The sequence below is a fragment of the Nelusetta ayraudi genome, unplaced genomic scaffold (assembly GCF_046127955.1).
Source record: "Nelusetta ayraudi isolate G7.1 ecotype Tasmania unplaced genomic scaffold, CSIRO-AGI_Nayr_v1 ptg000037l, whole genome shotgun sequence".
Lineage (NCBI taxonomy): Eukaryota > Metazoa > Chordata > Actinopteri > Tetraodontiformes > Monacanthidae > Nelusetta > Nelusetta ayraudi.
In genome coordinates, this window is record NW_027466087.1 from 929,595 (window position 1) to 943,275 (window position 13,681).

Sequence of the window (13,681 nt, forward strand, 5' to 3'; positions counted from 1 at the left end):
ATCAATCATGTAGAAATGACAATGTTTGTTTTTTGTTTGTTTTTTGCTTTTATAAACCATTTTTTTGAGAAAAATGAAAAACCAAACTCACTCACATCAAAACTTAACATTTATCTTTCAGCCCTCAGAGGTTTTCTGAAATTCATCATTGACTTCAAAAACAATCAGATATCAACTTAAACAAGTTATTGATATTTGTAAACTGTAATTGTCTATTTTTGTTATTGAAACTAGTGAGAACACACGATTGGTCATGTTGGGAAGATTGTTTAAAAAATCAACTTCATCCTTATTGGATATTTTTTTCATCTTTGTGCTTCTTTGACTGTCAGAAATGTGACAGGGACCTCCTGATTCAACCGACTCATGATGAAGATGCTACATCAGATGTTTGCTGCAGATGTTGTTCTGTCATTACCAGCTGATATAAAATGTGTTGCATTAATACGTCTTGTGCAGCCGTGTCTGGAGGAAAACCTGTCGACAAAGTTTCACCTTCAAAAACAATGTTTTGTCAATAAATTTGCTCTGTTTTTGAGAGGTTCTGTCTCAATATACAAACAGCCTGCGTTGTGTAGCGTTGGTGCAAGGCATCATGGGAGGTGTAGTGATGTTTTTGGGGGAAGGTTGAGGGTTGATGAGAAGGTCGTTGCCCTTGGGTCACATTGATATTATGGGAATAGTCTGACATACATTGTAATATAAATAATATATTATTTAGTGAAAGTTTCACCTTTTAACATTAAAATGTTCACGATTTTACACAAAACTATCAAGTTATTTTGTAAAAGTTTCACTTTTTACATCAAACTCACGCTATTTCATGAAAGTTTTGTTTTGACGTGAAACCTTTCATGGAATTCCGTCATACTGAGCCCTGTTGTTTTTCCTCGCGTGGCAGTAAAGTGTTAATGAAAGGAGTCTCAAGAAATAAATACTCAAGTAAAGAACAGATACCTTGAAAAGAAAATCAACTTCAGATCAGTTAACAAAGACTTTCAGAATAAACTTGCAATCACAGATAATGTGTTTACAATGTTTTAATGAATCAAAGTTGATTTTATTGTTTTTTGGAAACAGATTCGGGACCACTCCCACCCCCTGGCCCCCCCACTTGAAGGTCAATGAGTGAGATGATCCCCACAGGAAGTCACCTGTGTCCAGTTCAATCAGGAGGCCACAGTCATCCTGTCACTTCCAACCATGTTATTCAACCTGCCTGTCACTATTGCACCACTCATTTAATGATGTGGATTAACTCTGTGTTTGTGGCGCTCATACAGTCTCTCACTGCATCCAGATGAAACTCAGTTTGTGTTTTGATTTTGTCATTTTTTTCAAAATGTTTTGAAGCTGAAGGAGTTTCCCAGTGAACGATGGTCAACCTCAAAGTACAAATACTCAGTGACCTCAGTAGATTCTTCAGGTATTCATACTTTACTGGAATATTTCTTTTTCTAAAAACTTTTTGCTACATTTGTGCACTAAGTTTCAAAGTTTTTAAAAGAGACAAACTGTGATCAAAGTTGATCACTTTGATTATTATTTATTATTATTGTTGTTGTCGCTCAAGGTGGAGCTGTTTGACCTCTAAATTCTGACTTATTATTATTAATATTATATTAATACTGCTGCTGTTTCTCTTACCGTTGCTGTTACTGCAGTTCTTCCTCCAATGCAGCAGAGGGCGCTCCAACCATAGAATAGAACAGCAAGGAACACAAAATAGAACGCAATAGAAGCCTTTATTAATCCCACATTGGGGACATTTTAATCATAACAGCAACGATATAAAGCAAAGAGAAGTCAAACTATATGAATCAAAAAGACATCAAGGCTCTCTGCTATCTGCCATCTGCCACATTGCAGATAGCCGATGCCTATCCAGAGCCCACCGCATCCTGTCCATCCTTTTCCACCATATTCATTTGGTTCAGTACTAAGAAGGCAGGATGATACTGCAATATTCTCTGAAACTACAGTATCCCCCTCAGACGCTCGTGTGGGCTCAAAAACTTTTAAAAACAGTTACCTCTCCTGGAAACCAAATCATTTTGCCTTCACTCTTCTGTCTTTCTTTCTTTCTTTCTTTCTTTCATTTCTTCCTCGTGCTCCTGAAAACACGCTCCACTACTCTCACTTTACACGGACACATACTGTTGCTCTCTGGCGCCCTCTGTTGTTCTGGCCTTCACGCGTCCATTGAGTGAAGCAGTGCAGCGCTTTGCATCGTTTGTGTATCAGTGTTTTTAATCAGCTGATATGTAAAATGACATTTGGTGTGAGGTATGACGTCATCAGAGGGAAAAACAGCTGGATATTAATGACAGAAGGGTCGTAGTACTTTGAGTACTTTGACTTGCCATGTTAAAATACTGCATGTGCTCAGCTGTTACTGTGTGAAATCCACAGGTGGGGATTTATTCTCTTGTTTCTTCCATCAGTGCATATTCTGCTTATGTATTATATGTATTATCTTAATGATGAGAAAACAATAAATAAAGCTCTGTCATTATCATTGAAGGTTCTTTTATGTATATATGTATATATATATATATATATATATACATATATATCCTTTGCTTTTAACTATTTTGTTAGATTTCAGCCTGTAATTTAAATGTTTTTCATCTGAATATTTCGTGAGATGGATCTGCACAAAGTAATCTAAGTTGGTGAAGTGAAATGAGAAAAAAATATATCAAAAGAATAATTTAAAGAAATAAAAAAGTGGAAATTGGCATGTGCATATGTATTCACCCCCCTGAAGTCAGTACTTTTTAGAGCCACCTTTTGCAGCAATTACTGCTGTAAATCTCTTCTGATAGGTCTCTATGAGCTTGCGACATCTTTCAACTGGGATTTTTGCCCATTCCTCATGGCAAAACTTCTCCAGCTCCTCCAAGTTGGATGGTTTCCGCTTGTGAACGGCAGTCTTCAAGTCAAACCAGAGATTTTCAATCGGATTGAGGTCCGAGCTTTGACTAGGCCATTCTAGCACATTTAACTTCTTCTCCTTAAACCATTCATGCGTAGCTTTAGCAGTATGCTTCGGGTCATTGTCCTGCTGGAAAGTGAACCTCCGTCCCAGTCACAAATCACAGGTGGACTGAAACAGGTTTTTCTCCAGAATGTCCCTGTATTTAGCACCATCCATCTTCCCCTCTAAGCGGACCAATTTCCCCGTCCCTGCTGCTGCAAAACATCCTTATAGCATGATGCTGCCACCGCCATGTTTCACTGTGGGGACAGTGTTCTTGGGGTGATGGGAAGTGTTGGGTTGCTGCCAGACATAGCATTTACCTTTGTGGCCAAAAAGTTCAATTTTAGTCTCATCTGACCAGATCACCTTCTGCCATACAATAAGGGGGTTGTCCACATGCTTTTTGGCAAATTCAAAACGTGCCTTCTTATTTTTAACACTGACAGGTATTCACTGGCCACTCTTCCATAAAGCCCAGCTCTATGGAGTGTACGGCATATTGTGGTTCTATGGACAGACACACCAGTGTTTGCTGTAGAACTCTGCAGCTCCTTCAGGGTTACCTTTGATCTCTGTGTTGCCTCTCTGATCAATGTCCTCTTTGTTGTCTGTGAGTTTTGGTGGTCGGCCCTGTCTTGGCAGGTTTGTTGTGGTCCCGTGTTGTTTCCATTTGGCGATTATAGATTTGATGGTGCTCCGGGGGATCATCAAAGATGTAGATATTTTTTTGTAACCCAGTCCTGACTTGTATCTCTCTATAAATTTGTCCCTGACTTGTTTGGAGAGCTCCTTGGTCTTCATGATGTGATTCTTCTTGCTAAGTAGAGTTGCAGCCCATTGGGGCCTCTCAGAGAAGGTGTGTTTATACTGACACATCATGTGATACTTTGGCCCTGTTTTCACTTGGTCACTTGTAACTGTTTTGCGTGATTGGATCACGAGAACGGATCTCGCAGCATCTGTTCGCACTTAGCCGTTAACATGCGTCTCGAGCGTGCCATTTGTGATCGCATCACCCCCCCTTGTTTTGGCTTCTTGTTTGTAACTTTATAATGACGACGCCAGAAGTTGGGGCGCCGACCAAGTACGTACACGGGAGAGGTGAGTGGAGTAGGCGGTCGTTAATGTGGACTGAGCTCGCATTCTGTTCGCACGTCCGTGACGAATGCGTTTTTATCACCAAAACCACCTCGGGAATCGGATGACAAAACGGATTTGGACTGTTTGCACTTGGTCATTTCATGCGTTTTTTATATCTGATCAGCAAAAAACGCATGAAATGACCAAGTGCAAACAGGGCCTTAGATTGAACACAAGTGGACTTCATTGAACTAATTCTGTGACTTGTGAAGGTAATGGATTGCACGAGCACTTTTTAAGGGGCTTCATAGCAAAGGGGGTGAATACATATGCACATGCCAATTTCCACAGTTTTATTTCTTTAAATTATTCTTTTATATATTTTTTTTTCTCATTTCACCTCACCAACTTAGATTACTTTGTGCAGATCCATCTCACGAAAGATTCAGATGAAAAACATTTAAATTACAGGCTGAAATCGAACAAAATAGATAAAAGCAAATGGGGGTGAATACTTTTGCAAGGCGCTGTATATATATATATTTTATATATATATGCATATATATATATACATACATGTATATATATATGTGTGTGTACAATGTGATATATATATATATAATTCAAATATAAAAATACAGACAGACACATAAGTATATGAGGTATATCAATATAAACACGTAGATATGAATAGATGTGTCTTATACATCAACTATTCTAAAATTGAAATAGGCTTGAATGTTAAGTGGTGGGGTGGTATAGCTGCTGTTTGAGAGGGCAAGAGTCCAAAATTGCACATGATCTGTGGCTAAAGCTGGCAGCAAAGATGAAGCGATGGCACCTCCTCCGGCTCCCAGTGTCGTGGTCATCACCTGCCAGGGACACACAAAGACTGCAGCAGTATCGTATCAGTGCACATAATGGGTAGTTCAGGTGGAGAGGAAAAAGTGAGTGTGAATACACTGTTAAATTATTTCACAGTCTAATGCAGTGGAAAAAATGCTGCATATTTCTGTGATTAATTGGAAATGAAAATATTATTCCTGTTTAGGTTGTCCAACACTTATCAGTGCTTATCTCAGTGTTTCTCAACTGGAGGGTTGCGAGCCAAAAGTGGGCTGTGGCCTCGTGGCAGGGCTGGATTAAGGATACAGAGGCAGTGTTTCTGTTACAACGCCCCCTGAAAACACTGTTAACCACACCACAAATAGGATCCACCTGCTAGTAACATTGTCACATTCATAGCCAGGTTGTACCTGTTACATTAAAATCACCAGACCCTATATATTTCTAATATACACATGCAAAAGAGGCTGAGTGAGACTTTCCCCTAATTTCTGTCCAGTTCACCGGCAAGTTGGAGATTTTTGTAATACATTTTACATCATGGCACTTTGTATTGTAATGTTTTCTCCCTGCCACCAGATGTCAGTAGCCTCCATGTATTTTTACCAGCGGTGTCAAGTCACTGGACAATCTGTCGCTGATCGAGCTCAACCTGGACAGAGCGGAGGTCTCTGCGCATTTTAGCAATGAACACTCGTCGGTATGCCTCAACTAGTCCTTCCCAATCTAACGGTTGTGTGTGTTGACTGGTCTCAGGGATGACCCAGGGACTATGTTTCCATCTTTTATTTACTGCAGAAGACAATAAAACACATGTTAACAGTCTTCTGGCCTGTCTCCCTGCACCTCTTGTTCCCCTCGTACATACAACACGGAATTGTGAGGGATTGACTCGCTGTTGATTATCTCTGAATATACATCACAATATGCAGTTTACAATATATTGTGATGCAGTTCACTTGGAAACAGCAAGAAAAACAGACAGAAAAGAACGTATATTTAAAGGTCCCATATTATGCCACTTTTCCACATATAAAATAGTTCTCTAATGTGTAAAAGGCCTGTCTGTGACCTGTGTCTTTCATCAAACCATATCCCCAGTAGTTTAAAGTGCTGCACCTTCTCCAAACCCTGATGATATCATTTGAACTGAACCTCCTTCCCAATTCTTTTCCTTGTAAAAATCATTGCTTTGCTTTTATCAACTGAAAATCTCAATGCCCAGCTATTGGCCCATTTCTCTACTTTTAAAATAGCTTCTGGCATTTTTTGTAGCCCATCATCTGCAAACAAAGAACAGCCCATCCCCTGTTGCACTTGTGAAAATACTTCATTAATCATGACTGAGAATAATAATGGACTCACAATCCTCCCTTGTGGCGTTCCATTCTCCAGCCTAACACTTTCTGAGTACTCATTTCCTGCTCTAACTTGTATCTTTCATGGTGTCCAGAACACGGGAAGCATTGCAGTACAGAGAATCCAGAGATCCAAAGGTGGCATCAGCTGGTATCCAGTTGCGAACAGGCAGGAAATGGAGTGCAGGCAAAGCCCTGGTCGTGGCTGAGTCTCGACTGAGGCAGAAAGAACTGGTGGGGTCCATTGCGACAGGGCATGCAGGCATTGGCTACTTCCCGTCGACCAGGGTTGATAAGGCCCAAGGCAAGGAGCGCCAACATCTGATCCAGGAGGAAGTGCGGGCAGGCGTGGAGGAAGGACAAGCCAGCAGGATGGTGGGAATGGTGCAACAAGGAGCATGGACTAAATGGGAGAATGTTCTGCAACGGAAAATCACCTGGTCCAACATCTGGAAAGCAGACTTCCATCGCACCAGGTTTTTAGTCCAGGCTGTTTATGATGTCCTTCCAAGCCCAGCAAACCTCCACGTCTGGGGCAAAACGGAGACACCATCTTGTCCCCGCTGTTCAGGACGGGGCTCCCTGGAACACCTACTCAGCAGCTGCCCAAAAGCCCTTGGAGACGGGCGCTATCGCTGGCGCCACGACCAGGTGCTTCGGGCAGTTGCTGACAGCATCGCCTCCGCCATCAACACCAGCAAAGGCCAACACAGACCACAAGCCATAACATTCCACAGAGCTGGAGAGAAGCCCAACAGACCACCACAGACAAAGTCTGGCCTCCTCACCTCCGCTAACGACTGGCAACTGGAAGTGGACCTGGGCAGACAGATGAAGTTCCCTCCCAGGATAACATCAACCAGGCTTCGCCCAGATATGATCATTGTCTCCGATATCACCAAGCAGCTGATCATTCTGGAGCTCACTGTGCCATGGGAAGAACGCATGGATGAGGCCAATGAGAGGAAGCGTGCCAAGTACCAGGAGCTGGTGGAAGAGTGCAGGAGGAAAGGCTGGAAAACAATCTGTGAGCCTCTGAAGGTGGGCTGCTGGGGTTTCGCAGGGCGTTCACTCTGCAGAGTGTTCACACGGCTAGGACTCGTCAGGGAGGCGAAACGGAAGGCAATCAGATCCGCAACTGAAGCCGCAGAGAAAGCCACAAGATGGCTTTGGATAAAGAGGGCAGAAACGTGGGCAAGCGCTGCTGGGACGCAGGCCGGGGATTGATCACCCTGGCCGGGTCGCCTGGGCTGAGGGGGTCTGATGTTGAAATACCCAAAACCCCCGATGATCCCGGGATACAACATCACTGATGATGTGTCCCAGCGCATCCGCAAGATGTATCTTTCACCTTTCTAACTTGTACAACATTTTTTATCCATTGCTCCATCTTCCTTCTTACCCCCATTTTAAAAAGTTTCATTAGCAGCCCTTCTTTCCATAACATGTCATATGCTTTTTCAATATGAAAAAAAACTACTCTCACACTTTCTGTATTAATCTGTGCTTTTCTTATTTCATGCTCTAAGCACAGCAGCAGCCTTCTCTAGGGGGGCCCCCTAGGGCTGCCAAAATGTACACCACAGCAACGACAACAATGCGCAATTTGCAATGACATGACACCGCAGCAGCAGACCCCCCTTGTAGGACCCCGCCCCATCTGCCTTCAGCCTGCACCTGAACACGTACCGCGCGACAAGCGATACTGGTCACGTCACACTTTTGGTTACAGTTTGCAAACTTGCCAAAAACTTGCTTGTGCAGACAACACGAAGAGGAGTTATGGTGGGAAATAGCGCCGAAGTCCCGCGGACCTGCGGAAGTATCTTCGCGACTCTGTCTCTCCATGCGATGCAGGCAAACTACCTTCGCGATCGACCGGCAGATCGCGTAATTTATGACTGCCTCACGCGGGCTGGAAAGGGACACAAAGCGGGCCAGATGTGGCCCGCGGGCCGTACTTTGCCCAGGTCTGCTGTAGGGGCTAACACAGCTAACTAAGGTAACAATTAAGCCATGATGAATCCAATGAAGGCAGGCAGACTGACAGTCAAAGAATAATAATAATAGCCTAATGATAATAATCCTAATAAATTGCTTGTATGAAAAGCTATACATTTTTTATTTCATCTGACAATATTTCATTCATTCATTCATCTTCTATACCCGCTTATTCCTATTCAGGGTCACGGGGGTCTGCTGGAGCCTATCCCAGCTGTCTTAGGGCGAAGGCAGGGTGACACCCTGGACAAGTCGCCAGTTCATCGCAGGGCCACATAGAGACAAACAACCATTCACACTCACATGCACACCTACGGACAATTTAGAACGTTCAATTGACCTCACATGCATGTTTTTGGAGTGTGGGAGGAAGCCGGAGAACCCGGAGAGAACCCATGCAGACACAGGGAGAACATGCAAACTCCACACAGAAAGGTCCCAGGGCCAGGCCCCGGAATCAAACCCACGACCTTCTTGCTGTGAGGCGGCAGCGCTAACCACTGCACCACCGACTATCTGACAATATTTATTTCCACTATTTTATTTCCACCATTTAAATGTTTCATATGATATATTGTGGCATTTTTTTCTTTTGATTTGACCTGAACTATTCTATTTACTCAGGTTAACATTTTTTTTTGTATTTAAAGTTCAGATACTTTGCATTGCACTTTTGTAATAAAGAAAAGTTCATATATATATATATATATATATATATATATGTATATATATATATATATATATATATATATATATATATATATATATATATATGTATATATACATCACAGCCAATCAGGTACCACCTTTAGTTCCTCCAAACGTGGTTCACCGGAAGGCCATGCTGCAATAAATTCCAATTGTCCTGGTGAAAAACATTAGGTCCAGATGTGGCACTACACAGTGATTGTTCAACATAGTTGGCATCTGGCTTTGTTGTTGTCGCCCACATGAAAATGTTTCCACATGGCTGACTTGACTCCTTGCTGCTGGCGTGTTGCAGTCAGTTTAGCGTGAACAGCCATAAACTGGCATCAGTGTGGTGGTGTCAGTACATATTGTAGAGTGAGTAGAGTACAAGACCATGGATTTGGTAGCGATCCTCCATATCAGTAACGCCATCAGAGCATTCTGAACACACACACACACACACACACACACACACACACACACACCCCGACACTCCTCTTCCCGGAATGAGTCAGGAGGTTGGAATCCCCGCCCCCTGTGCTCCCTGCAGCCAATTACAGCCCTGACTGGTTGTTTCCTCCCCCTCAAGTCAAACTGGTTTCGTTTCTCAGGAAATGAAAGCCAGTCAGTCAGTCAGTCAGTCAGTCAGCCAGTCAGTCAGCCAGTCAGTCAGTGAGTGTCTCTCAGAGGTGAAATGGCTCAGGCAGCAGCTCAGCTGGACCCAGAAACCTTCTCCTGTTCCCTCTGTCTGGATCTTCTCAAGGATCCAGTGACCACTTCCTGTGGACACAGCTACTGCAGGAAGTGTCTCCAACACCACTGGGATGCAGAGGAGGAGAGGAGAGTCTACAGCTGCCCTCAGTGTAGGAGGACCTTCACACCAAGGCCTGTCCTGGAGAAGAACACCATGTTAGCAGCTCTAGTGGAGACCCTGGAGAAGACTGGACTCCAAGATGCTCCTGCTGATCACTGCTATGCTGGAGCAGGAGATGTGGCCTGTGATGTCTGCACTGGGAGGAAACTGAAGGCCCTCAAGTCCTGTCTGGTCTGTCGGGCCTCCTACTGTGACTCTCACCTCCAGCGTCATCGTGATGTTCCTCCCTTACAGAGACACAAGCTGGTGGAACCCAGCCAGCAGCTCCAGGAGAACATCTGCCCTCGTCACGATGAGGTGATGAAGATATTCTGCCGCACTGATCAGAAGATCATCTGTGGTTTATGCTGTGTGGATGATCATAAAGGTCACGACACAGTGGCAGCAGCAACGGAGAGGACTGAGAGGCAGAGAGAGCTGGAGGAGACCAGGCAGAAGATCCAGCAGAAGATCCAGCACACAGAGGAAGACCTGAAGGTGCTTCAGAAGGAGGTGGAGTCCATCAACGGCTCTGCTGATAAAGCAGTGAAGGACAGTGAGAAGATCCTCACCCAGATGATCCGTCTGCTGGAGAAAAGACGCTCTGAGGTGCAGCAGCAGGTCAGATCCACACAGGGGGCAGCAGTGAGTGGAGTCAAAGAGCTTGAGAAGAAGCTGGAGCAGGAGATGATGGAGCTGAAGAGGAGAGACGCTGAGCTGGAGAAGATCTCACACACACTGGACCATAGCCAGTTTCTCCACAGCTTCTCCTCACTGCCAGCACTCAGTGCGTCTCCAGACTCCTCCAGCCTGGAGATCCGTCCTCTGAGATACTTTGAGGACGTGGCAGCAGCTGTGACCAAGCTGAGAGATGAAATACAACAAGTTCTGATGGAGACTCAGACAAACATCTCATGGACAGTGAGCAACGTTGATGTTCTACTGAAGGTACCAGAACCCAGGAGCAGAGAGGACTTCCTCAGATGTTCACCTCAAATCACTCTGGATCCAAACACAGTGAACAAACATCTGTTATTATCTGAGGAGAACAGAAAAGTGACATTCATGGAGGAAGTTCAGTCTTATTGTGATCATCCAGACAGATTCACTGACAGGGAGCAGGTCCTGAGTAGAGAAGGTCTGACTGGACGATGTTACTGGGAGGTGGAGTGGAGAGGGGGGGTTGGTGTAGCAGTGGCCTACAGGAACATCAGCAGAGCAGGAGGGTCAAATGGAAGTTTATTTGGATCCAATGACAAATCCTGGCGTTTATATTGTTACCCAGGTGGATATGTGTTTCGTCACAACAACATCAGGACTGACGTCTCAGGTCCTCAATCCTCCAGAGTGGGAGTGTACCTGGACCACAGAGCAGGTCTTCTGTCCTTCTACAGCGTCTCTGGAACCATGGAGCTCCTCCACAGAGTCCAGACCTCCTTCACTCAGCCACTACATGTTGGACTTCGTATTGTTGGTTTAAATTCTTCAGCTGAGTTGATGAAAGTGTGAATGAAGTCGTCAGAGAGACTCTAAGCTGAATTCTCACCTTTGATTCTTCATCTGTCTTCACGTTTGTTGCCCAGCGTCTCCGGCTGTCAATCACACGGTGGGCGGGGCCTGGACGCCACTTCCGGTTGGTGCTCCTGGTGACTGTTGTCCACCTGATGTTTGTCTCCACGGCTGCTGGCTGTTTGTGCCACGTTGTTTCTCTTCCTCTGCAGCCCATTCATCCCACAGATTAATAATGTGTCATTAGTCCACATGACAACTTTATTACTGTGGAAACACAGCTGAGGTCTGTTTCCACTCTGGACCTTTCCACCCTGACCTTTGACCTTTCAACAACTCATCCATCTGATCAACCTTCTGGCTGTTGATCCGTTTGTCAACAATCAGATGAATGCATGTAAATATTGTGAGAGAATTTTGTCTTTTGATTCTGCTTGTTGGCTCAATGTGACAATAGTCAATCAATAAGTCATGAAATATGCCATCAGTCTATATTGCACAACAATGTCAAGTCAATGATCAAGTGTTGAATTGAAGCAATAAAGCAACAAGACAATCCAGATAAAGTCTCTGCTTGTTGGCTCAATGTGACAATAGTCAATCAATAAGTCATGAAATATGCCATCAGTCTATACTGCACAACAATGTCAAGTCAATGATCAACTGTTGAATTGAAGCAATAAAGCAAAAAGAAAATCCAGATAAAGTCTCTGCTTGTTAGTAGATTTCTCTTCTGTCAAGATCTCCATGTATTCACCACAGACATTTAGAAAGTCCACACCATGAAGACAAGATCAAAGTTTCAAAAGCACATCAGTCAATGTAGGAAACAGCTGATATTTCTCTGGCATGAAGGAGGAGGATGCCACACACACACACACACACACACACACACACACACACACACACACACACACACACAGAACGGCAGATGAGTGCTGCAGTAACAGTCTGCTCCACTAGGGGGTAGCTGACTCCAGTCCTGCTGCAGCTCTGTTTCCACAGCAGCTGTTTGTTTCCTCCAGGTGTTAGTCGGGTCCCACCACAGGTGATGGAAAGTTCAGGTGACTCAACTCAACTAAACTTTATTTATAATGCACTTTAAACACAACCACAGCTGACACAAAGTGCTGTACATAAAAACATAAAAGCATAAAAACCAACAGTAAAACAATAAAAGCAATAAAACAAATACAGTCTCATGCTCACAGTTCCACGTTGTATAAATGAGGGTAAGTCATGTTAAAGGATGCTGCTGCGATTTATAGTTATTTTCCGTCAGGAACGATCTATTAATGCTCCAGTTGGAGTGCACCAGTCTCGTCTAAATACCGCTACTGTTGCACGTTTGTTTTATGTGAGTTTTAATTATTAATTTTAGTTTTTATTGACAATTTTCCCTTTGCGCCGATTGTGCTGTGGCAGGCTGCTATGCGGCTAGCGCAGCAGAGACAACATGGCCGACTTGCCACCTTTTTTTTTCAATATTGTTGTTTTGCTCGTTGAGGGGAACAAGAGGTGCAGAGAAAGCCAGAAGACTGTCAAATGTCCTTTATTGTCTTCTGCAGGTACGTTTCCTTTGTTGAGTGAAGGTGTTTTTGCTGTTTTGTTTTGTTTTTTCCCCACATATTCATTGCCACTTTGTCCAGTAGGTGTCACTGTTCACCCGTCCATAACAGTTTGGGAGATTGCGTTAAATAGAAGTGCTTTTTTTTTTTTTTTTTTTAAATCTTTTTCTCTCAGTTTTCAAGTCAGCTGTATATTGTAATATATAACAACAAATTGCACAGTTCCGTGTTGTATAAATGAGGGGGAACAAGAGGTGCAGAGAAAGCCAAAAGACTGTCAAATGTCCTTGTCTTCTGCAGTGTGGGAAATTTACTTATTTTCTGAAACTTAGTGCTAGTGGGAAAACTTTGTGGGACATTAATATCTTGAACTTACTGCTTACTATCATGCAGCCGCTGAGTATGTTATGAGAGCCACTGCCATAGCCTTACGTGTGAGAATAGAAGTCGGCGCTAGGAGGACCCCGGTCACGCCCCCGCCGGCAGAAGGAGGATAAAGGACGACACCTTTGAAGGAGGGGGCGCGCTTCTCGATCCGGAGGGAGAAGAGAACGCTCGGAGCGCTGCGCATCATTTATTCAATTGTGGCTTAATACTGAACTTTTATTAAATTGTTAACTTTGACTGTTGGCCTCGTCTCCGTTATTGCGATCAACGAATGCGGGAGGGAACCAGGGAAAGGAGGCATCTTCCCTCAACACGACCCAGAAATGAAAAGAAGTTCAGCAGTGTATGCAATTGTCAAGCAACCAGAAGATCCCACAACTCGCCTCATTCATCTGTTGCCTGGTTC

General features: G+C 43.9%; 1 protein-coding gene and 2 long non-coding RNA genes across 3 annotated transcripts in view; 2 read left to right on the forward strand and 1 right to left on the reverse strand.

Moving 5' to 3' along the window:
• The first annotated feature begins 279 nt into the window (after nt 1-279).
• Nucleotides 280-13,681, forward strand: part of LOC142892577 (uncharacterized) — a 38,305-nt gene continuing 24,903 nt past the window's right edge. Inside the window, exon 1 of the long non-coding RNA XR_012927458.1 lies at nt 280-602. This is a non-coding gene — a long non-coding RNA (uncharacterized LOC142892577). The remainder of the gene's footprint in view (nt 603-13,681) is intronic.
• LOC142892582 (uncharacterized) lies at nt 8,156-8,857 on the reverse strand. Its single transcript, XR_012927463.1, has 2 exons — nt 8,782-8,857; nt 8,156-8,397 (listed from the first exon to the last, which is right to left on the reverse strand). It is a non-coding gene; the product is annotated as an uncharacterized LOC142892582 (long non-coding RNA).
• Nucleotides 9,464-11,886, forward strand: LOC142892563 (tripartite motif-containing protein 16-like). The gene has a single exon (XM_076032775.1). It carries the CDS (start codon nt 9,653-9,655, stop codon nt 11,318-11,320), a length of 1,668 nt encoding a protein of 555 aa, XP_075888890.1. The 5' UTR covers nt 9,464-9,652; the 3' UTR covers nt 11,321-11,886.